Source organism: Alternaria burnsii (genome assembly GCF_013036055.1).
Source record: "Alternaria burnsii strain CBS107.38 chromosome Unknown 750, whole genome shotgun sequence".
In the NCBI taxonomy this organism is placed as follows: domain Eukaryota; kingdom Fungi; phylum Ascomycota; class Dothideomycetes; order Pleosporales; family Pleosporaceae; genus Alternaria; species Alternaria burnsii.
This window is the reverse complement of record NW_024066108.1, coordinates 1,532,681-1,556,970: the sequence shown is the minus strand read 5'-3', so window position 1 is coordinate 1,556,970 and position 24,290 is coordinate 1,532,681. Positions and strand designations below refer to the sequence as shown.

At 50.1% G+C, this 24,290-nt stretch overlaps 6 protein-coding genes across 6 annotated transcripts; 3 read left to right on the top strand and 3 right to left on the bottom strand.

Moving 5' to 3' along the window:
- Nucleotides 1-53: 53 nt before the first annotated feature.
- On the top strand, nucleotides 54-6,032 carry GT037_001936 (uncharacterized protein; the record flags this gene model as incomplete). Its single annotated transcript, XM_038926983.1, has 11 exons — nucleotides 54-861; nucleotides 926-951; nucleotides 1,347-1,886; nucleotides 1,951-2,314; nucleotides 2,401-2,411; nucleotides 2,473-2,683; nucleotides 2,923-3,581; nucleotides 3,651-4,014; nucleotides 4,105-4,379; nucleotides 4,761-5,655; nucleotides 5,713-6,032. 11 exons carry the CDS (start codon nucleotides 54-56, stop codon nucleotides 6,030-6,032), a joined length of 4,473 nt encoding a protein of 1,490 aa, XP_038790275.1.
- Nucleotides 6,033-6,309: 277 nt separating this feature from the next.
- Nucleotides 6,310-10,560, bottom strand: GT037_001935 (glycoside hydrolase family 43 protein; the record flags this gene model as incomplete). Its single annotated transcript, XM_038926982.1, has 8 exons — nucleotides 6,310-6,614; nucleotides 6,673-7,024; nucleotides 7,114-7,494; nucleotides 7,999-8,154; nucleotides 8,212-8,460; nucleotides 8,513-8,593; nucleotides 9,659-9,936; nucleotides 10,452-10,560. The coding sequence occupies 8 exons, from the start codon at nucleotides 10,558-10,560 to the stop codon at nucleotides 6,310-6,312; spliced, it is 1,911 nt and encodes a 636-aa protein (XP_038790274.1).
- Nucleotides 10,561-11,751: 1,191 nt separating this feature from the next.
- On the top strand, nucleotides 11,752-13,207 carry GT037_001934 (uncharacterized protein; the record flags this gene model as incomplete). The annotated part of the gene is made up of 7 exons (XM_038926981.1): nucleotides 11,752-11,819; nucleotides 11,872-12,027; nucleotides 12,089-12,102; nucleotides 12,170-12,186; nucleotides 12,241-12,256; nucleotides 12,306-12,691; nucleotides 12,740-13,207. The coding sequence occupies 7 exons, from the start codon at nucleotides 11,752-11,754 to the stop codon at nucleotides 13,205-13,207; spliced, it is 1,125 nt and encodes a 374-aa protein (XP_038790273.1).
- Nucleotides 13,208-13,292: 85 nt separating this feature from the next.
- GT037_001933 (uncharacterized protein) lies at nucleotides 13,293-18,269 on the bottom strand (the record flags this gene model as incomplete). The annotated part of the gene is made up of 7 exons (XM_038926980.1): nucleotides 13,293-14,301; nucleotides 15,048-15,868; nucleotides 15,930-15,979; nucleotides 16,799-17,081; nucleotides 17,150-17,338; nucleotides 17,469-17,642; nucleotides 18,177-18,269. The coding sequence occupies 7 exons, from the start codon at nucleotides 18,267-18,269 to the stop codon at nucleotides 13,293-13,295; spliced, it is 2,619 nt and encodes an 872-aa protein (XP_038790272.1).
- A 36-nt stretch (nucleotides 18,270-18,305) lies between these two features.
- Nucleotides 18,306-21,964, bottom strand: GT037_001932 (cysteine proteinase; the record flags this gene model as incomplete). The annotated part of the gene is made up of 6 exons (XM_038926979.1): nucleotides 18,306-18,418; nucleotides 18,468-18,597; nucleotides 18,648-18,947; nucleotides 18,998-21,112; nucleotides 21,159-21,267; nucleotides 21,321-21,964. The coding sequence occupies 6 exons, from the start codon at nucleotides 21,962-21,964 to the stop codon at nucleotides 18,306-18,308; spliced, it is 3,411 nt and encodes a 1,136-aa protein (XP_038790271.1).
- Nucleotides 21,965-22,656: 692 nt separating this feature from the next.
- On the top strand, nucleotides 22,657-24,288 carry GT037_001931 (alpha-ketoacid dehydrogenase kinase; the record flags this gene model as incomplete). Its single annotated transcript, XM_038926978.1, has 5 exons — nucleotides 22,657-22,856; nucleotides 22,912-23,031; nucleotides 23,081-23,363; nucleotides 23,412-24,111; nucleotides 24,161-24,288. Coding segments are annotated over 5 exons (1,431 nt in total), but the record flags the coding sequence as incomplete, so codon positions are not given.
- Between the last annotated feature and the right edge of the window lie 2 nt (nucleotides 24,289-24,290).

The window sequence follows — 24,290 nt, the reverse complement described above, 5'->3', positions numbered from 1 at the left end:
CTAGAGCCTTTTTTTTTCACTCGTCATTCCAAACTCACGAGACTTCCCTCACGATGCGTCTTCTCACTCTGTGCGCCCTGCTCCCTAGCGTCCTTGCTCTTCCATCTCAGACTCTCGACTTCGCAAGGTACGGCATAGCGCCACGTGCCGATTCTTCCCTCACGAACTACCTTGGCGTCTTCTTCCTTGGTGACAAGCCCTCTGTCTACTTCTACCTTTCCAATGGCAACAATGCAAACTCCATGATTGCCATGAATAAGGGCCAACCTGTTATAATTCCTACGAAAGGTACTCAGGGCGTTCGTGATCCAGCTATCATATCTGGTGGAGCGGCAGAAGCTGGCAAGAAATGGTACATCATTGGCACAGACCTTGACATTGGCAAGACAACATGGGATGCATCTCAACGTACAGGCTCTCGTGGAATCTTCGTTTGGGAGTCTACCGATCTTGTAACATGGACCAACGAACGTCTTGTCACCGTTGAAGACTCTACAGCAGGTATGGTGTGGGCACCCAGTGCAATCTGGGACGAAGCCAAGGGCCAGTACTTCGTTCACTGGGCTAGCAAATTTTACCCTACTTCCGATCCGCAACATACGGGTGCGCCTTCATCGATTCGAATCCGTTACGCATACACCAAAGACTTCAAGACTTTCACTGCGCCCCAGGACTACATCAACCGATCACCTACCAATATTATTGACCAGGAATTTCTGGCCCTAGGAAACAATGCATACGCGCGCTTCTTGAAGGATGAAAGTGCAAAGACTGTTTTTACAGAAATCTCCACTAATGGGCTGTTTGGTACCTGGTCTAGGCCTGCAGGTGCTAACGCTATCATCGCTTCTGGTGTAGAAGGTTAGTCATGTCCCTATACGAGCTGGACGTGAGACACATACTGACCTCATATACCAAACTTTAGGTCCTGCGCCTTACTGGGATAATCAAGTTGCCGGCAAGGCGCATTTGTTGCTTGACTTCTACGGAGCAGACGGATACAGACCTTACGAAAGTTCTGACGTGAAGGGTGGAAAATGGACAGCGAGTGACCGGAGTGCCTGGCCTCAGAATTTGAGGCACGGGAGTGTACTAGGCGTCAATGCGACTCAGGTCGAGGCCTTGAAGAAGAAGTGGAGTGTGTAAGACAACAAAGGCCGCACTAGGTCGAGATTCTACATGGATCCTTGTATTCACTTCGTGATGGGAACGATCGTTCTGTTTGTTGCATTGCGTCATGGCGCTCGCCTTGCCCTTGCTCTTATAGGTCATCGGGGTTTAGCAAATTTCCCTAGATTTAATACAACTTGTTCGTTTCCTTCGGAATCCACGACTTAGACTAATAGCTGAGTATGAAGCTCTTTTTGTATTGTCGTCTTACTATCCTCATCGCCTCTGTGGCGAGTAGAATTGCGCCTGGACCGGACCTCCATCAAGATCTCACCGTTGTCGATTCAAGCTCAACATTCTTGACTGTCACCGTCGATCCCGAAGATCACGATCCAATATGGCAGAAGGCATATTGTCGTGGCGCCGCGCTTGTCAAAGCCATGTCCCTTGACGAACAAGAGTCAACAGAGATGCTGAAATGGCCCTACACGCAGAGCCCATGGGACGGCGACTTAAAGCCTGAACTAAGAAAATGGGGATATTCCGACGACTCATCTAATCACGTGCTGGTGGACGACTCATGCGACTTCAAGACCTATTATATAGACAACGCTTTCGATGATCTCGGTATTGACCCACGTTCGGCAGGTCAGGGCGGACCGAACCACTGCTTTATGATAGAGCATGGCTATGGACCGACGGTTCTCCCGGACGAGCATGGGGAACTGCCTCAGCTATCCGAGCAGCGATATGAGGCGGACGGAAAGATTTACAGGGTCAGACGCGTGTAGCTCCATTGAATCGAAATCATCCAGCAGGCTAATTCTTATAGCATGACAGTCCACGGGCGCCACTTGCAAATTTGGCATAAACCGGAAAGACGGTATCGTTTACTTCCTCGACCGCCATTCGCCTGAGAAATCGGCCCAAACGCTCTGGGGACAGGAGAAAATTAACAAAGACGACTTGCCGAAACTTCGCTCTAGCTCAGACCTAGCTTGGGGCGGGTGGAACAGGGTCGAAGGCGAATCAGGTATCAAAATGATCATGTCTCTAACGATCGTCAACGACGAGACTAATAAAGTCATTATACCAAGGGCTTTGAAAGCGATGGGAGTAGACGAGGCAAAGAAATGGCCTGGAACAGATCTCATTGTGGGAGCGGATGAAGGGGCTGAAGCTGAAGCTGCTCTTGCACTTATTGGTACGTCTTATCTCACCTACTATGTAGTCTCATGCTCCATTTTAGTCCTTCTCCATCAGAACACTACTCACTCTGACGTTCTTTAGGTTCACCAAATGTAATTACGCCTGCACGAACTACCTATGAGACATACACTGACTTCGTATACCCACGTTTAGGGCTTAGGAGCCGGCTACTTTCTTCTTCAGCGCAAGAGGCAACTTGGTGGCGCCAATTTTATCTGGAAAATCACGATATTTAGGGGCGATGATCTTGAGCCTTATGGTTATCCTAGTCTACTCTTCTACATTGACAAGCATACGCCACCGATGCCTGACCCGGACGACACTCCTGGCGCTCCGACAGAAGAGGCAAAAGCGGTGAGGAGGGGTAAAGATGGGAAGAATTTCATCAGAACACATAAGATTTGGGCAAAGCTTTGACGCGAAAGCATGGGTAAAATGATGGGATGATGTTGGTAGATGCCTGCCTGACACCCCATCTCAACGCCTTTTCCCCCTTCACTTAGAATCAATCCAACCCCAAGTCGCGCAGTAAGTGAACTAGCTTTTGAGTGGGCCTATCCAAGCACCTTGGTCTTTCACCTTGACTTCCGGCCGCTAGTATAGCTCGCTCATCCGGTGAACGCTATATCTGTTTTCTTCCTTGCTATGAAACGGAAACACCCACCTATAGGCATTCAGACATTCAAACTCTAAACATGAAGCTCACGTACATTATCTTGGTCGTGGGTCTCATCGCTCTCGGTTCGACTGAGATTCTGCTCAATTTTACCAATGTTGGCGTCGACTCTCCCAGATACAAGAACCTCATCTTAGGCGCAAGAGGGTCTGACCCAGGCGGCGACCCCGACAGCGACGACGACGGTGACGACGACGATAATGACGACAACCTCAACCCTGCTGACGATGAGCTTTGGTACCAGTGCAAATGTCGAGGAGCAAAACTGCTTCTTGCAATGACCCAAAACCCACCCGAAGCCGCTCGGTTCCTGAGTCCCTTGGCATCTCCTTGGGATGGCGAGATGAGGGACGAGCTTGCAGAATGGGGTTATAAAGATAACTTTAAAGACCCAGATCTCTTCGACTTTAGCGGGATCGCCCCATACCTCGCTACGCTGGGAATTCCAATAACTAACTCGCTCCATGGTGGGCCAAACCATTGTGTCTCATACAGTCATTGTAATAGCGACATCGTGAGGGATGAGAATGGAGATCTCCCACCTCTCAACGAGCAGTACTACATTAAAGATGGTCGAAAGTATAGGGTAAGCCCACGCCAGGGAGTTCTACTACCACAGTCTTCGCGCTCTCTACTGACGCTCTTCCCTATTTAGGCCACGGCCGCTCATGGCACCATGGTGATCAACCCAAGCTATGGCTACATATTATTCCTCAACCGGGGCTCCCCTCAAGCTGAGGCCCGCGAAACATGGGGCATACGTGATGATGATCCGGTTCCGCTTGATGAGTTGCCCGCTCTACGTGCGAGTTCAGATATAGCATGGGCCTATTGGAATCGAATTCAAGATGGCGACAAACTGAACAAAATCAAATTCTTTGCATCCATGTCCATAATCAACAGCGAAACCGAGCAGGTCATCGATAGGATACTGAAAAACAAAGGGCTAGATGAAGTGCCGCCGAATCCTCCTGGGTTTCTTATCACGCCAGAATCCGAGGAATATTTGGCCTTGATGGGTATGTTCTCACTAAGGTGTTCTCGTAATACGTAACGGAATGTCTGATGCTTCGAGTTCAGAACGGCGCTGACAATATGCCTGGGTTTAGGTAGTCCAAACGCTATAGGAGTGGGATATTTTCTTGCCCAACACAAGGCACAGTTAGGAAACAACTATTATGTTCAGGGTATTCGCATTTATCGCAAGACCGGATCATCGCTTTCGAACATGATCTTCGCTGTTGGCCTAGCGCCTAACCCACCGCCAACTGCACCGCCCGATCCGATGGATGTTTTAGTACCGCCCCCGGGTTCTGGTATGGCAACCCTCACGAACACGGATGGAGGTAGAGTGATCAAAAGAAGCGGCGATGGGAAGAACATCGTGAGGAGTCATAAGGTTTGGATAAAGTCATGATTGCGCAATTCTTTACAGATTACACATTCGTGTATGTTGTCGGTTCAAGCATGTAATTCGGTCGTGATATATCAGCTTAATCAAACGGATGCCTCATGGTAGCCCCAAGACAATCCAAACTCACTTTGCTCTAAGTATGGGCCAACCCTTGCCTTTCACTGTGTTGCTTGCTACGCTAAAGCTTCTAGTCTTTCCCACCCGCCTTCACTTTGGACGCAAATGACTAAAGCTTGGGCTTTTCCTGCTTGAAAATCAGTTTGTGCGCTCTACATGACCACATCTAGCGCCGCTTCTCCATGTACTCTCTCTGTCCTTTGATCTACCGTTCCTCCACGCGAACTCCATCAGCAGATCCGCAACATGCGAACCGTACTACTTCTACGTCTCGCCACACTCCTCAGTCTGGTCGTGGGCGAGGTTCCGCCGTCCCTTCTGAACGAGACTCCACTTAACACATGGAGTCTCGCTGTTGAAGATAGTGGTAGCATAGTCAAGAGAGCGCCTCCTGGCCCAGCTGATGACTTTCTATGGCAGACTTGCGGCTGCCGCGGCCAGAAGCTCCAGCTGATGAATACGCTCGATCCAGTAAACGCTGCTAGGTTTGGTACTCCATTGAACAGTCCATGGACTGGCACCCTCGAAAACGAACTTACGACCTGGGGTTATAAAGACAACAGTATGAATGAGGACATTCAGGACCAGTGCGACTTCACCATGAAACCTATGTTCGAAGCTGTCCTCCAGACCCTGGGAATCGGCGCAGGAAGTGCCCAGTATGGCGGACCGAACAAGTGTTTCTCCTATGTCCACCGAGGTGGCCCCGCCGTTCACCGATTGCCAAACGGCCAGATGCCACCCAGAGACCAACAACGTTATACTGTTGACGGAGTAAGCTACAGGGTCACAAATTCTTATTACACTATAGGCATCAACGCGAGGGATGGCGTCATACATATGATCAACCGCAAGTCCCCAGAATCAGCGGCCAAAAACCAGTGGGGAGTTGATAATGTTCCAAAGAACGAGCTACCAGCGCTGAGGTCGAGTTCAGATATTGCCTGGGGCATGTGGGAGAGAATGAGCCCTGGCAAGTTGGGCAATATCAACTACGTCTTCTCCCACCAGATTGTCAACAAAGAAACTCGGCAAATCATTTTGAGGGCCTTGAACGGTCAACCACTCAGAACCTGGCCAGGAACTGAGTTCGTAGCTGGAGAAGCCTCTGAATACTGGGCTTTGTTAGGTATATTGCGCACCCATGATGCCTATGATGCGCATAGTACTAACAATTTTGGTATAGGGTCTCCGAACGGAATAGCAATAGGATACCTTCTTGGGCAGCACAAGCCTCAGTTTGGTCACAACAGATATGTTTCCAGTATACACGTCTTTCAGGGCTCACCAGCGAACCCAGTCTGGATGACGGGCATTTTGCCGTGGTTGTGTTTCGTTGTTAAACCGGCACCATGGCCAGCACCGCAACCCCCCGATGAGATAATGGGCGGAGGAACTGGTTTGGCGCTCGGTAAGCGTGATCTTGTGGACGAAGGGCGAGTGCTAGAGCGATCCGAAGATGGAAAGAATATTGTGAGGAGTCATAAGGTCTGGGTAAAGTTGTAATGAGGCAGCGACGCAGGAGTTGGAACAAATACTTGAATCAATCGGTTCGGAAACGCGTTCGTAAGCTCATGGTCTTACTTCTGAGCGTAGAAGAGTTCCCAGTGCCCGTCAGCTGGATTTTCTAATTACATAACGCTTCACACACGGTGTTGCATTCTACAGTACGAAATAGATATCCTGGACCGGATTTGTTGATGTAATCTTAAACAGATTGTGCATAACCTTCCATTCGAAGCACGACGACAATGAAACCAGCTCAACTTCCACCCCCCTACACCTATTCCGGTCCTACCCTAATCACGTGTTTCCTTATGATACTCATTCCATGATCCCTCCTCCTCACAACTTTTGACTGAACCATCCCAAGCGAAGTGTCCATGGAATGATCACCAGGCGGCGCGCCAGGCTCCGGTAACTCCGGCGGTGGCGAAGGCACATCATCGATCCAGAAGAGAATTGTGGCATGAGGATTGCCCTCGTTTTCATCCTCAAAGACAGTCATCTTGGAGACGTATTTGTCTCCACCCAACTGATGCTTATGCTGAGCAAGGAAGTAACCCACTGCGCGACCATTGGCTGATCCTATAGACAAAATTCCATCAGTACGACTGATACAGCCTACAACAAGGCACGAGCTTACCAAGGATAGCCAAACCCTCGTCCGACGTCGAGTCAAAGTTCACCCCAGGCCACTTCTTCATATCGTCTGTTGGCCCTATACCAAGTGCCTTTTCCACGATATCATTCGTCTCCTCATTGGTAATATATAGACTGAATATCTTACGGATATTGCTAAGAGGATGATCAGGCCACATGATCTTGTGCCACAAACTCCATGCTAGATCGGAGCTCATCCTAAGATTGGGAAGTTCGGAAAATTGCGGCGTTCTCTCCCACAACCACTTTGCGGCTTCTAGCGGCCCCGTACGTGAGATGAAGTATAGCACACCGGCGGGTACGTTGATGCCCATAGCGTATGACGCGCCTGTGCACTAGAAGCAGCGTCAATTGATGGATTTGCTGAATTACCATGATGCGTAGCTTAGTTTGCTAATTAACTGAGCACGAGAATCCGACTTACCCTCTTTCTTTGCCCATTTGGATCCATATAATACTGATCATCCATGGCCAACATCTCATCGTCCGAATCATCTATATACTCAGGGTCATCTGGATTGAAGAGCACACCTGGCCCATCGAAATGGTTCGCAACCCAACATTGGTTATCGCCTTTGTCGTCGACATGCTGGTCACTGATGCCCAGAGCTTTTAATGCCGGCGACAATCCATTTTCCTTGAAGTTGCACCAGCCTTTGTGTTCTTGCCAATTATCCCATCCCCATTCCACCATCTCTTTCTCCAAATCGCCGTCCCACGGTGTAGATAGGGGATTGATATAGCGTGTGCCTTGGCTGGCATCTCGGGTCATTGCGAGGAGGAGTTTGCGGCCTCGACACACGGACTTGTCCCAGTCAGCGTCTTTGATTGCAGAGGTGTGAACGAGTCGATCAGGATTTGTACCGCTGGTGATCGTGATGTCAGCTGGATAGGTGTCTTGGTCGGCGGTATTGAGTGACGAGACGTTCACGAAAGGGGACTCAGGAGACGACACAGAACGCTCACTTGTAACCAGTGGGCAACGAAAAGGGGTTTATAGGCCTTCATATTAGGGGAAAGTGAAAATGACAATAGTGAACAAGAGGTGGAGGGAGAACCATGGAGAGGAATATTTTACGGGGGAAGGATAAGTATTCTATAGCACTCAAGTCAGTGCGTGAAAGTCTCGCAACCTTGATTCAATCGCTGCGCGAACATTCAGAGAAACTATGATCGTGCTTGAGTCTGCCTGAATGTACCTGATAGAAAAGGGCGTAATACTTCGAAATGTCCCAATCATTATGCCTTTCATTGACCATTACTTGAGAGCACATTCAGCGAGGAAGAGGCCATCGGTTCATATGCTGACATCAGTCTCGGCACTCAACACTTTGGCAATCTTGAAGCCTACAACGAATGTACTTTCATCTTCTCCAACACGTAGGCTAGTGCTGCCCACGAAGACTGCATTCTGTAACTCCCAGTACTTCTTACTCGCTGTTTCAAACGTCCAAGATGACGTTGCCTATCCTTGTGTGAGCGACTTGGATCAAGACAGTGTTGACGAAGTAGTACAACGTACCTGAAAGTCGCCAAACTTGACGGACGAGGCATTTCGGTTGCCACTTACAATAGCAGCGACTTCTGGTGTTGCAATCTCTGCACCTGTGCATCGCATCCGGATGTACGCATCTTCTTCTGCATTTCCATCAACTTTGACAAGCACGTCGACATGGAGTCTCAACACAGTAGCATTGGAATTCGAATTCGGCGGGTCTGTAGAAATCCAGTCACCCCCACGAATTACTGTGGCTTTGACTGATGGCTCAAACTTTCTTACACGTTATTTCCATACCTATGCTGACAGAAATAGTGGCACTGACACTGGGCTCGGAGGTTAAGACGCCAGTAACAACATCCGCATACATTTGTGTTGGACCTGTCGCTGTGGGTCCGACAACAATCTATATAGCGTTACTACAACGCCTGAAGTTTCCCTAGATAATGTAGACGTGCTGGTAGTTTTACGACAGCGCTATATGACAGTACGTGAGTAAAACTTCGAAAATCGCGCCGATACTGTGCAGATACATACCGTGAATGACAGTGCCGGAATAAGCGTATTGAAAAGCATCGTGCTATTTGTGCATATATTAAAAGTCGACTTTAGACTTTATCTAACGGATCAAACAAACATAGTAGTCAACTCCCATCTTTATGTCCAAACTACATCTCTTTTTGAACACCCGAATTGCATCTTGGTACTGTTTAGAGAACTTGCCAATGATGACCAGCAGTCGAATTCTGCATTTTCATAGGGCCGCTTGTTGCGCACGCGGTAGAAGTTGGCAACATGTAAGCATTACCTGCATGCGCTGATTATTGGTGAAATACTGATGTAGGCAGCTTGTAAGCAGGCTCACACCACTCGCTGAGGTGAGTCAGCACTGCTTTCAACCGTTTGACTGAATGCAGGGTCGACAATGGGAGGATACTTCGAGTCTGGCACTGTTCCAATTCCGCATTCGTTGATGGCGTTCTGTGCTTGTCAAAGCCAGTGACGCATGATCCGAGCCGTAAAGCTTCAACGACACCAGTGGCGTAAAGGGCACCAGGGAACAGTACGAAGTGCGCTGCACAGTGTGCCTGCTAGTGTTGAGCATCTGGCGCAGTAAGACAGCTCGGGAGTGTCGGACGCGTTGGACGCGTTGGACGCATTGTCCGACTTGGCGTCAAGCGAACAGGCAGGTAACCCGAGCTACAGACGCGACGTCGCGCGCGCGAGTCCAAACTCCACCCTCCGGAAGGTACCTCATTTGGCAAAAACGCGCTTCAATCTTAGACGTACCAAACATCTTTTGTCGCAATGCATACCTCCTTGTATACGACATCGCATGCGCAAGTCACCTTGGAACGATTGAATACAGTCTTCCCTGGATGTTCTTTACTTGCACCTGTATCACCTCAAAGCTTTGCTCTGTCATAGCTCACGTCTACAGCTCGACACGAACAACATGCTCTCGAATTACGCTCTTCCCATCTGCGCCCCTTTTGAGCACCTTCGGCTCTCCGAACTCCCACATACGATCGATCCCCACCACATCTGAGACATTCACCAAATGCGCCCCATTGATATCGCCATAAATGTTGCGAGCGTCTTGCACCCAGAAGATTATGGTTGGAAATTCGTCATCCGTGACGGGCTGGAGGGCTTTGAAGACCGTGATCTTGACGATCATCTTGTTGCCTCCCAATTGTCGTTTGTGCTGGGCGAGGAAGAAGCCAGCCACTATGCCTGTCGGAGAACCTGTATTTGTCAGCTCCTTGCGCGTAGATCTCTGTCAATACTCCTGAAAGCATGAAAGTCTGCCGCCATAGTGAAAGGACTGAACTTGCCCAAGATAGCGAGTGCTTCAACAGAAATTATCTCGAAATCGGTTCCAGGCCAGTCCTGAACACTATTCACTCTTTGTTGCCCTGGTGGCGGCTGATAAGTCTTGAAGGCGAGGCTCAAGATATTTAGCGTCTGGTGATTGTTGACGCTTACGCTCCAAAACGCTGTTAATGGGGTAAAATGCGGCATTCGGTTCCAGAATGCCCACGCGAAGTCAGAACTACTCCGTAGTGCTGGGAGATCACTCCGAGACGGTGGATCTTGTCGCCAAAGGATCTTTGCCGATTCGACAGCACTTCTCCTGCTCATGAAAAATACTATGCCTGCATCAGGGTTGACGCCAATATCGGAGAAGGCGCCTGTCACCTATGCAAAGACATCAGTAAGACGAAGGGAAAGAAAACGGAAGTAAATTTGCCCTATTGTACCTTCCATCTGGAGAGATGTAGGTTTGCTCAGAGAGCGGCCACGGTCGGCCGTCTGGTCGCTTCCTCGACGTATCTCCATGGCTGACATGGAAGCATCTGTTGGGCCCATGATTGAAGTTTGATCGTGGATCGATACCAAGACTTCCGAATGCTCTGCCGAGACCCCAGAATGTGCCATAATCGCATAATTGAGACCTTTCCGATTCCGTATAGCCCCATTGCGCAAGCTCTTGGTGCATGACACCGTCCCAGGACTATCGATGGGATCCAAGAAGTCGTTTGCGTGCGGCGGAGACCATACCATGGCCTGGGCGAGTCGCGAGCCACGACAGACCGAATACCACCATTCATCATGTATAGGTAGCTGTTGAGCATTAGTACATGTGTAAAGGAGGACCAGGGCTAACATGAGATTAGGAACAAGCTTTGTGTCAACAGACATTGCTTTTCAAGCAAGAGGCTATCAACTGATGGCCCGAGAAGGTCAGAATGTGAATCGGCGCTAAGGTTCCCCGAGCTTGCTCGTTTGTGGACAACGTACGGCAAAAGTGATTCGGTCGCAAAGGATCTTGAAACCCAGTGATAACGTCTAGCTTTCCGACAGTACACCGTTCCCAATGGTCAAGTCATTGTATAGCGGCCTAGTGAAGGACGCGATATCGGCCACAACGAGTACCAATTTCACAATCGACTAGCCAGCGCGCTGTATCCGGTGACCGAGATGAACTCGTTTTCATCCAGAAGCGAGCACTTTCGACGAGGAGGCGGTAAGTCAGGAGGCCAATGGCGAGCGGGTCGACATCATGCAGTGGGTACTTTATGTCAACGCATTATCGATAGATGCTTTCAAGCGGAGTAGAAGTGATTAATTCAATCACGAGTACCCACCAAGCTCACGTCCCACTTGAGCATTGCTCATATGCTGCGTGAAGTGATTGGATCGGTACTACTAACCTAGTGCTTGTTCATGCTACACACTTTTTGTTTGAAGGAATAGTTACTTTCCCGGAAGAATTTGATGCAATTCAATTGATGTAGATACGTTATGCTGAGGTCAACTGCTTGCAGTCCGGCAAGTACAACATGTAGTATAGTTACATTTTCCCAAAGGAGTAGTCCGGATGCTGTGGCTGATAAGGCAGGTTTGCCGAACCCCGCATCCCGTTACACACACGCGTCTAACCCAGCGCTCGTGTCGAGACGAACACAACTACCAATTTTCATCGTGTTTATAAGCAGTGACAGTCCACAATGACCTTTGGTGTGACCGAACGGACCAAAACCCCTATATACCTTCATCATGAATGGTCATACAGTACCAAGAAAACGACAACGCCATGATGTGCCCGCGAAGATGAGGGCGCTACAGTAAGGAATGCTCAATACAAAATATGGTGAAAAAGCTTCTAATTCAAATCAGATACTCAGGACCCGAAAAGTTTGCAGTTGAAACTATCGACGTTCCTGCCATTGGCGATGACGATGTGCTTGTACAAAACACCGACAATCACCAGACGGAATTTAGTGAACTGACTGACGGAAGGTCAAAATCTCGGCTTGTGGTGTATGCGGAACGGTAAGTAGAGAGAAATCATGTGAGAGACCACAAGAAGAACACCGGACTGACAAAAGCAAAGGACTTGCACTACCAGTAAGACTCTGATGGGATACGTAAGCAACGCATGCACTAATCTCTTATCTCCTCTTCTGCAGTAAAGGCGAGTTCCTGGCTAAGGTGAGATCTGTCGTACAAGCATACATATACTGAACGACGCTGACGTAACCGAAGTGGCCATTGATACCTGGTACGATCAATGATGTTTACCTTCTCGATCTCGTTGCTCACTATTACAGGCCATGAGGCAGCAGGCACCGTTGCTGCTATTGGCAAAAACGTCAAGAACATTGCCATCGGCGATCGTGTAGCAGCTGATGCCTTACAACCATGCCTCAACTGCTTTTACTGTACTCGCAGGAAGACTCAGCTCTGCGAGAACATCATCGGATATGGCGGTAATGTCCCTGGTGGCATGGCCGAGTATTGCAGATACCCAGCGAAAATGGTGTTTCCCATCGGCGATCTTCCCGATCTGGAAGCAGTTCTAATTGAACCCGCTGCATGCGCCGCGCATGGTATTGAACGGATGCAGATGGAGGTTGGAAGCAGAGTATTGCTCTTCGGATGTGGGCCAACTGGTATACTGCTCGCTCAGTTGATCAAGATGAATGGCGCTGCTCATGTACATGAAGCCTTTTAGACATCTCATATCAACGCTGACGTGATTCAGTTGACTATCGCTTCAAAAGCTGGACCCAAGCTCGATCTTACTCAGAAACTTGACATCGCGGATGCCTACGTCACTATATCCGATGAGAACCCCAGCGCTGATATGGCCTCCCTCCAAACCAACAACCCTTACGGTTTCGACATCGTGGTGGAAGCTACTGGCGCACCGACTGTCCTCGAAAAGGCTATCGAGTACGTACGCAAAGGCGGCAAGCTCGTGGTGTACGGCGTTTATGACGAGAGTGTTAAGATTGCTTGGTCCCCATTCCGTATCTGGGAGAATGAAATCACGATTTTAGCTAGCTTCTGTAGCATGAGCCACATACCACATGTACTGGAGTATGTGAATGCTGGGAGACTGAAGTTGGGTGGCATTGCGAACAAGACATATAAAATTGAGCAATGGGAGGAATGTCTGGACGCGGTGAGGAAACAAGAGGTTGTCAAGGCTGCTATTGTATTTGACTGATGGAACGCTTTAAGTTGCAGAATGAACAAATGAAAATGTCCACAATATGCTTGTGATAGAACTGCATGCGAAAAAGGTAGACAGTCTACGAGTACATGTTCTTGTGAAAATCCGTATACGCCAGGTCCACGGCCCGTTTCGTAGCTTCGTCCAGATCCTCTTTCGGAAGGCCCAGCTCGTCATTGTTCAGGCCATGATTCTTCTCATACAAACCCGTCTCGTCAATAAAATAGCGTGTGTACAAAACCGTTGCAAAGGACCTACGATCGCCCATCATCATCCTTTGCCTGGCTGTAGCCAAGCGTTGCTTTGCTGGCTCGGATGTGATTTTCCAATCCTTCTCCCTAGTTCCTGTTGCTTTCTGCACAGCCTCGAACATCTCGCGCTGGTTAAGAGCGAAAGAAGAGACGAAGAGCATGCGGTTGCGATATTGCTCCAGGGTCGGCCCATCGCTATCAGATCCAGATACTGGCAGGGATAGCAAGTTTGCCACGGCAAGTCCAGTCTGGGGCCATGTGGCGGTGTTCAGACGCTGTTTGCCGTCGTCTATGTAAGTGACCTCGCGCTTCGGTATGTTGATGCCGTAGTAACCGCCGCTGAGGGAGTACTCGTACCAGAAACCTGAGGTGACACCTACCCAAGAGGAAACACCGAGCGACTCGATGAGTTTGCGAGCGATGGTCTTTCCCGGTCCGATAGTTTCATTCTGAGCCTCCTCTGTGTTGTACATACCAAACTCGTTTGGTAGAACCCATGGTACGCCGGCTTGAGCTGCCCCACGAATGAGTTGCTCCTGCGCGCCACCAGCAAACACGCTCATCGTGATAACAAGTGCATCCTGTCCTGTCAAAGCTCTGACTATGGTGTCTGGGCTGTTATAGTCGATACGTGCGACTCGAACGCCCGGTGGGAAGGTAGCTTTGGAGTCTGTACGTGTGATCGCTGTGACGTTGAAGTGTGTTTTCGCAAGGAGAGCCGATGTAATATGGGTGCCAACATTGCCGCTCGCACCAACCACGGCGATATTTTTGAGGGTAGTAAGCAATACCATACTGCCAAGTGTAAAAGGGGATAGGGCTTTGCCGCGATCGCGTCTGAACTAGGGTAAGCACAGGAACGGTTTGGGCAATGTGTACCAAGACGTCGAATTCTTGGTAGTGAAGTTGTATATAACCACAACGCGAAGGATCAATGCCGGGAGGCATACGGCCGGTCTTCGGTCGTAAGCCTCTAAGTCCGCTGCTGTGTCCTTGAAATGGCGTTTGTGTTTTGGGGATAACGGATGGCCCTATGCTAAAACCGGCGAAGCTGGATGGTTCCACAAATGTGGTATCGGTTCGGATAGGGCAAATCCGTATGCAAGCTCCATGATGTCCGTTGAGATGAACTGGGCGTGCACGGAAGTCCGGTCGCCGATATGGAGGTCGGAATTGGTGATGGGACGTAAATACGCCAGCCTGGAAGTCATTGATGTCATCCATCCCTGCAACCCATCCCCGCTGGTTAGCGCCCGTCCGTCTCCACATTCGCGACTGACGATCTTCGCGCCGTTAGGTAGTGAAAGCGATAGGGTAGGATCGTCAAAAGGCAAGAGAAAGATTGTGAAGATGCTCTAATACCAAATCTATCCTGTCTATGTCGCACGCTTGTTCTACTGCTGGCAAAAAGACACTTATGCAAGTCTAACCATGAAAGGTGATGATGGTGCCCTTCCTGAAGATAACCGTCCCATAATGCAAACCCAATTTTCCAGGAGTCAAAAACAAAACCAGAAGATGCCCAAATACCAGTTCAGACCTCCTCTGTCGAATCATCGACGGGAGAAGGACACCGAGGTAACCTTTCGAGGTCATAGTTCCATGGGCTCTCGGGGCTCTCTTCAAAAAGATCATAATCCCAAGTGCTCTCGCCGTACGAGCCTGTCCTCCATTTTTCGGCGCTTTCGCGGTTCTTTGCTTGCTGTTGCAATCCCCATTCGAGAAGTTCTGATTCTTCACCTCTCGGGGAGTAGCCGGGTAGATGATCGAATTCGTCTGAGTCATCTACTTGGGAGGATGTCGTCTCCTTGGTCTGCTCCGTTGGTTCTGTAATGGGCTCTGGGGGTAGAACAGTAGGTGCAATTTTCTTGGGCCTGCCACGCGCCTTCTTCGTGGGTATGGCATCAGGCATAATAGCATCTGCTGCGGCCAATTCGTCGCTTAGTGTAGCAATGTTGGATGCAGCAAGTGCAGGTAAAGAATATGGAGGCGTTGGCTGTTGCTGAGGCACCGGCTGTGGAGGTTGTGCATACGTATACCACTGATACTGCTGCTGCTGTGGTGCTGCTAAGTGCGGCATTCGTTCTTGCTGTGGTACTGCTGGGTGTAGCCTCTGTTGCCGCAGATGGTGTTGCTGCAAATGGTACTGCTGCAAATGACATTGCTGCAAGTGATGCTGCTGCATACGGTGCTGCTCCTGTAGCATCATCATTTGCTGTTGTGGATGCAATAGCCCATATTGTTGTCCGTTCTGAGTATTCATACGGGCTGATTGTGCATTTTGTAGCACTGTCGTCACCTTGAATAGAGGATGCCAAGGCGGTACACCACATGCACCGCCAGAACTGCTGGTGGGTCGGGCACGCATCCGCTGCTGGCTCGGCAGAGTTCTGGGGTCGTTGCTCTGCATTTGTGCGTAACTGTGAATAGGCATGCCTTGAACGCTGCCAGGACCGCCGACTGACTGCGCGGCTACTTGCTGATTTGGCATACTTGGAAGGCCGTCGAACCGTGCCTGGGGATGATAGTCATTGGGTGTGCCGTGGTCGCCCATGTAAGGGTCAATGTAGTTATTCATTGTATCGCGCTTGTAGCCAGTGGCAAAGTATAAGGTCAAGGAGATTTAAGTCATCCCCATGTGCTGCAAACCTACCTCCAGATATATAGGCGAGCGAGCGAAGAATAACGTGGTAGCGAAAATCGTCGCTCATCTGGTACTGTGGGTTAGTAAGACAGACGAGAGTGTAAGGCATGAACAACGTCTCCATTGCTATTGAGCGCGCAATAGCTTTGTACCACATGAAGCAGAATTGGAAGCTGTACTGCACTATGCTAGTGGCAAGACTTTTTAGAATTTTGCAAGTTTTACAATAACCACAAACGTTCCTACAAAACTGTGAGCATTTCTAGTCACGCTGGCACGTGAGCAGTACCATGAGGGGGAAGTCGGTGGAGAACACCCGCTTCAAAGCGGCCAGGAACAGCTAGTCGTCGCAGGCAGGTTTTTTGGGGTGATTTTTAGTCACATGGGGGGTCTCGACAAGTGGATGGCTTTTGCACTTCTTCCTCGAATTTCCGTATCTTACTAGTGCGCCCAAAAACCTTGAAGATGCCGCTTTCCCAGTAGCGCCAGAATCAAGTAATCAAAAAAGTTGCATACTCTTCTCGTCCCGCAGGATAGTACTCCAAACGACCCGCTAGATCTCCAGATTGCATGATGGTCCAGCTCCAAATTTGGGAAGTGAACTAGCGCACGCTCATACGTACCCTGCCAACACGTGTCAGCCCACGATACTTCCAAACTCTTATCCTGAGAGGCAGTTTCATATAATACCTTTCCTCGCGCCCTGGAAGAAGAAGCGAACAATGAAGACCTGCAACCCTGCCATGGTCATAATCAAGCCTGACTCCATCAAACTGAAGTTGAATATCCTCTTCTCGGTACTTTTGACGGTGCTGAAGTTGCGGTTCTCGCGCGTGCGGAAGTACTTCTGGTTGCGGGAGATGGTGGAGAGTTGTGCGGATAACTTAAGAATAGACTCCTCAAGGACCGAGGTCTGTTCAGGGGAGGAGCCCTGCTTGGACGGGATCTTGGCACGGGCGGCTTCGTTCTCAACCTGTAGGCGCGCAAAATCAGTAAGATAGTATAAATGTATTCGCAGGTGTACTGCGAGGCTTTACGTACGGCGATTTCGAAATCGACCATCTTCTCCGCAAAAGTGCTCATCTCGTTGTTGAAGCAGAAACGGTATTCTCCCACATCGTTTGCCGTGAATACAAAATCGCCCTGTCGCTCCTTGGTTCCATCCAGGATGGTCTTGTCTGTTGGGCCGACAACCAGATAGTCGACATCGAATGAGCCTCCGGATTGGACCTGTCCACATTCTGTCAGCCTTCCTGTCCTAGGATTTATCGTGCTACCACGTAGCAGCCTAGAGTAAGGCAGGGAAACAATTGATGGCTCCGAGGCCATTGCGTATCCAGGGTCCGGGTGGAGAACGTACTGCAAAGTAGAAAGCCAACTTGGTCCCCTTGTTCTCAACGTGCGCGTAGAAGCATGCTTGCTCATGTGCCTCTAGTCTGTAGGTAAGGGCAGTAGCATACACGGCAGTGGTGTATGCCAGCAATGCGCTGAAGATGGTGAGGAGTGACCGCATCGTGTTCGTTGGCGTGGACGACTGCGTTTGTTGATTCGTGTTCTCGTGTGCTGGAAGTTACAGCTGTCGACAACGTCGGCGGTAGGTTTTGCCGACGCAGGGATGTCGGGGGGGAAGGCGCGGGGAACTAGCGGCTAGCCAATGGGATTGAAGGCGGTTGCGGACAAGCACTGCGAAGTATAGATCCTCGTTAATATTTGTAGTGTTGAACAGAAAGCAGACGCGCACGACACCCCTTCTGCCTGGGAACAGACGGCTGCGGCGTGAAGTTGCTCTCGCTACCAATCAACACACGCGCAAACGTACTCGAGACATTTCAAACATCATCTAGTACATGTTCAACATGGAGTGCTTTGGTGGCCTGGAATGAAGCAAGCTAATGATATTCATGATGTACTATTCTACATTGCTTACACGCTAATACTGATCCAAAGTGGGACTCTATAAACATCTGTCAGACCACAGCGCCAACCTGCCCACGCACGCGACTCCGCTTATGCAATACTTCCAAGCTCCATTGCGCCATGTAAGTTGGGATATGCACACAACACGTACACTGTCCTGATCCGCTAAGCAATGCCGACAGAACTTCGCTGACAATGTTATGTCAAGACCATTGTGACTGTACTCAGCAGTGTCGCCTGCCATCTTTTTCGTTTTATCCTACACAATCGTCCCGCTGCCTCAGCGAATGAAGATGGAGTCGGTCTTTCCCCAGAGCGTCTTTGTCTTAGCCGGGTGTTCGAGACCAAGGGATATGTCGTCTCGTGCGCCCACTGTATCCCATAAGACTTCATCTGTAGTACTGTTAGTGCTGCAGATTTGTTGTCGTCAAGGGTAGCTTACCATCATCGATTGGTTCGGGCTTGGAATATTGAGCTTTGCCGACAAGGGCAAATCTGATCTTGTCTAGCTGTTTCCCCTTGATCTTGGTGAAGTCTGAGAGTCGCTGTTTTGTTTCACTGAAAGGCTCGCCCTGTAATATATTAGTAACAGGGCAGAAGAGATCTTAATGATTCTACACACCTCTTTCAATGCAAACTGGAACGGCACACCGTGTGCTTTTGATGGCTCTTTGTCAAAGTGGAATACAGAAATCTTCTTCGATGACTCGTCCTCAGGGAAAGGCGCGACAAAGATCGAAGTGTAGTCGTAGAGGCTCATTACAGAGTGGTCTGGCGGCAGAACTTTGTGAAACTTGTTCACATGCGCCTCGTAAGCACGAATCTTAGGCATTACTTCGTCGCTGATGTTCGCTTTCTTTTGCAATGCCACCAAGAGATCAGCAACTTGGGCGTTCTTAGGGACCATTAAAGTGTGTTCCTCCTATATTGTATTAGTACCGATATGAACGTCAGTTTAGGCTTAGAACTCACCTCCTTGCTGAGACCCTCTGGAAGCCAAGTTACCTTGACAGGCTTTCTTTGCTCTAGCTCTTTCAGACTCATGTCCAGAACCTCGTAAAACAAGGCGTCGTTTCGCTGGTTCGCGCTTGCAGAATAATTGTAGGGTCCAGGGAAGAGTATGTTGTTCAATGTCGAATTGGCGTTGTACTTGACAGGTAGTTTTGGCTTGCCAGCAGAGCTGACGGTGGTGAAGCGTAGATAGCTAGGATCGGTTTTGAGGGCCTCTGCTACCTTGCTGGAGAATTGATCGTATGCCATCTTCTTGCTGAGAGTTAAGGAGAATGTAGGCAGATCCATATCCGACGTCTTCGGCACGAATTCGATGTTGATCCTGTTCAGGAGATAGTCGTAAAATTCCTTTGCCTCGGTGTAGCCTCCTTGGGCTGTTACCTGAGCGACTTCCTTCTCGTTCAATACACGTTGAACTGTGATGATGTCGCCATCTTGAATTTCCGAGGCTGCCAATGTAATCTTTGGCTTCATCGCTTCGATCATGTTTTGTTTGATCTCTTCTGAAAGCTTGATTTGCGTACCGGTCGGCCATCCCAACATCTTCGTGATGGCTGGGGTTAGATCAGAAACTTTGTCCTGGAATGCCGCGTATAAGGTGCCCACACCGAACAGACTCTGTTCACTCGCGTCGAAATGCTTCAGGAAGATCATCAACGGACGATTGTTAGTCTGACCCTTGAGGTCTACTAGCTTTTCGCCAAAAACTGGCGCTCCACTGTCATCGCGTTCTTGGGCCTTCTCGATCCACATCCTGAATTGCGATTGCTTCGTGCCGTGCTTGCTTGCGGCCTCTTCCACTGTCATTTCGGGGAATTCAAGAGCGGTATCTGGGCGGATAGTACCGTTCTGCCTGTTAACCATCGACCATGGCCGCAGCATGTCTGCTTCAGTTCCTAAATCTTGAGCAACAGTGGCTGCAAAGTCAGCCATTGTGGTGGCTCGGAGCACGCGGTAGATCCTCGGGCTAGCAGGCGTCTCTTGATCGTTCTTCCATGGTACGATATCGAATCCCTGGTGTGCTTTGAATTGTTCATCTGATGCGACTGCCACATCCATGTAGAGATGAGCTTCTTCGCGCTCCTTCTTCCTGCGCTCCATCAACGCTCGCTCTTCAGCAAGTCGTTCTGCCAAATGCTTTGGTGGCTCTACAGCCTTGCTGTCTATGAGAACCTGGTCAAGTCTGGTTTCTCTTATGTATACCAACATGTATGCGCTCATTGAGCGCTTGGCAGACCAGGCTCTGGTGTAGGGGTTACGCTGGCCAGTGTTTCCATTAGCCTGGGCGTAGTCGCCACCAAAGTTTTCTTCCAAGGCTTCGCGTAGTGTGGCGCGAGTCACACGGTCGTCATCGAATTTGTAGTAGTGTCCATCTTTGGTAGGCTTGAGGAAAGCGTAGTAGTGGCCCGCGTTGAGATCACCGCTGTGCACCAAAACACCGTGCAGGTGGTATATCCAGGACTCGGATCGATCGGCTCCGTCGGAAAGGTATGGCGCAGCGTCCCAGACCTCTGGGAATTCGTAACGGTCGTTAACCTTCATCATGGCGTCGCGTGTGAAGTCGTATTCGAAGCGCTTGAGCTGGAGGTGCAGCACAGGCGGGAAACTCTCGAATATGACACCCTTCTTGGCATCTTGCAATCCAAAGCCCTCTGCGAAGTACTTGTTTTCACCGTCCATGGTCTCCACTTGCACGTAATCTTTGAAGCTATCGTCAAGGTTCTTGTTTCCGCTCACGTTCAATTGTATGTCCCAGAAGTCCTCAACCCGGGATGATTCGTAGTCGACGTTGATGCATGATATGTAAGTCTTCATCTTGCCTACGAACATCCTTGTCAAGGCACCTTCGGCTTCAGTGCCCTTCATCCTCTCATCAAGCTTGTCCATGAGCACGCGGGACAGCTCCTGTACATCTTGCTGTTCGAAAATCTGCTTCGAATCCCAACCGAAGGAATGTGTGAGTTCTGTCGTGCCTACGGCGCCGTTGGATGTTTGGAGAAGGTAGAAAAGCCGTTGTAAAGCGTATGCGCTGTTGGAACGGTCGGCTTCTTCGGCGGTTGGAATCTGGTAAACGGCCTGGGAACGTCAGTCTTATCCCTACACACTAGGGCTTGCCGCATACCTGGCGGAAAGCATTAGTGAAGAATAGTGACTGCAAGAGCGAGTTGAGGTAGCACGTTGCGCCCTGGTTCTTCAGCCCGACCATGCCGGTCTCCTTCTTCGAGTCGTAACTGGAATGGTCAGCAAGTCGATAGCAACTACAAGTCAGCATTGAAAAGCTCACTTGATAAAGTTGTGCCACAACACTCCAGTGGGGTCCTTGAGCACTCTTATGTATGCAGTCACATTGGCTGCGTTGTCTTCTACCATTGGCCGTCCTCGGTCCTCCCATGAGTTGCTGAAAAGTTTTCTTAGTTCTGCAAAGCGCGTGAAGCCCCAATCGCCTTCCTCGGCAGTAAAGCGGTGGTGTGCGGTATGTGTGGTGTAAATAGTTGGGTCTTTGGGATTCCAGAGTACGAGCATAAATTCGACACATGCGTACCAATCCTCTGGCATTTGCTTCTCCTCATAAGCTTGCTCCAGGTAAAAGGAAGCAAAGTCGACGTTGTTACCGTACGGGAAAAACAGTATCCGCCAGGGATGTCCGCCGCACTCGAAGATGGGACCATGCTCGCGTCGTGTGAGTTGGCGCCAGTCTTTAATCTCCCATGTGTTGTATACTTCTGCTTCAGTGTCGTACTCGAGGTTCTTGGGCATGTGTCTCTTCATAAAGGCATCGTATTCGTCGGCGCGGGGCTCGGGGTCGGCGTCGACCTCGTCCATTTGGTCGTCTGTGTCGGGCGTTATGATGGCGACGTCGGCCTTCTCGTCGTACTCGTTGTCGACGAGCATGTCACTTTCGATCTGTTGGAGCCGTCTAGTCAGCATGGCTGCGTGTGGAGTGACGACAGCGAAGGCGCAAGCTTACCTGATCCATGGCGGCTTCAGCTTCCCGGCAGGAGCGGGAGGACGTGGGGCAGGTTGCAAGGAAAGAGCTATACAGAGGCGTCGCAAGCACAGGGACCACTGAGTGCGCTCGACGTTGGAAGGTGAAAAAGGAAGCTGCGCGCCTGTCGCCTAGAGAAAGGAAGGTACGGGTGGACAGCACTTGCGCGGGATGCGGGTAAGGATGAGTTCCTCGCTAAATGGTGGCGGCAGTGGAGATATGACGATCGGATTATTGTCGTCTTGAAAACTCCAACAACGGGAATAGGCAAGGGGGTGGGAGGTGGACTGCGAGGGCGCACAAAGCCGGGAAGCTCTCGACGCTCAGAACAGCAACTCTCTTCGATGGTTGCAGCCTTGGCGCTCGATACAGTGGAGTGCAGCAACCCAAGGCCGCGGCCTACGACGTCATTCGTCCAACACCACATGCTGGTGGATAGCATGCCACGCGAATATCGACATCTACAAACGCTCGCGCATTGTGCGTGTTGTAATGCTGGACCTGACTCGCTCTTCCATGATTACGTCCTCTTGACTGTGTCACGGCGTGAACAGGTCCAGGTTGTGAGTGATTTCTCCAAAACTTGGGCCGGTTAGCGGAGCATGTAATCACATGCCCCGTATTCTGCTACAGCTCCATCATTGGGTTCCTGCACTTACTCGCACTCGCACCGACAATTATGAACATAGCAAGACGTAGTCTCGCATTGTGCGCGCGACACGCTGATAGTCTACGTAGGGCGTCTCTAACACATAGCATTTCCAGGCTACAAATTCGGCTTTCTCATGCTGCAGCCGTCGCGCCAACATGGAGACCGTCTTCGGCCCTCGACGAGTGAGCTCCAAATAACCAACCGTGACAGCGTCAACTAAAGCTAACACGCAACTAGATGGGTGCAGCGCGAAGCCAGGCCCATAAGCTTGCGACAATTGACTTTCTTTGGTAGGACCCTGACTGAGTCTCGTCTCATCGACTCGGCCAACTATTGCCGTTTAGAACTTCCTACAAGGTGCGGCTTAATCTTGTGATGGCGTACGACGGTTACTAAACAAATCCAGGCTTGCACATCGTTTGCGTGATATTCAGACCCTACCATATGTCGTTGTTGCGAATCCCCATCTTGCCCATGTCTACGAGTCATACCTGCGAGCCTTCGAACGCTTCCGTCGCATACCCGAGATAAAGTCGCTAGACGACAACGAGAAATACTGCAAGGTGCTGGAAGAGACGTTGACCGAGCATGCGTCCGTCATACCCCGTCTTGCTATTGGCGTGCTTGAGGTTCGAGGCCTAATGAAGGCTGAAGAGACGGACAAGTTCATGACCACCATGTTACGATCGGTATGCTCCCAATCAGTACAGACTTGTGGACAACACTAACCATTGTAGCGCATCTCGCGACGCGTCATTGCAGAACAGCATCTAGCGCTTACCGAGACCTTCGATTCGCCATGGCATTTCCCTCAGGCTGAGATCCATCCTCATGACCAGGAGGCAGTTGGCGAGATATTCTTGCGGTGCAACGCGAAAGACATAGTCGAAGATTGCGGTAAGACAATGCAGGAGCTGATCAAGCGCACCTATGGCTCGCATGTCGACATTCCAGAGATCAAAGTTTACGGCCACATCGACGCGACGTTTCCCTACATTCTGAGTCACCTTGAATACATCATTGGCGAGCTTTTGCGAAACTCCATTCAAGCTGTCATCGAGCAGCGCAAGTCGAGAGATGCCAAGCTGCCACCCATCGAAGTGCTGATATGCGAAACCTCGCAACACGTCATTATCAGAATATCCGACCAGGGCGGTGGTATTTCAAACGAAGTCTTGCCGTACTTGTGGAGCTTCAGCAAGGGTCCCCGCCGTGAGAAAAGGTTGGAAAATCTGGCAAGAGTACCAAAATTGCTAGGGACGTTGCAAGAGCTGCAGGTGCCCGGTGGTGAATCTGCAGCACAGGTGCAACAACGCCTAGATAGCAGGTCAAAGTACGGCGATTCGGGCTTACATCACGGCTCGCTATCCTCGTTGACTAGCCGTGCGCCGAACCTGCGCCTAGGTATTGGACTTCCCATGTCGCGTCTATATGCCGGTGAGTATTCCGTGGTAGTGGTGGGGTTACGCGACTAACGCTATTCCAGAATATTGGGCTGGCAGTCTCGAGATTCACAGCTTGGAAGGCTATGGAGTCGATGCCTTCCTCCAGATATCGAAGCTTGGCAACAAGAATGAGCGACTCACCACGCGGGCCTCCATGGATGCCATATAGAC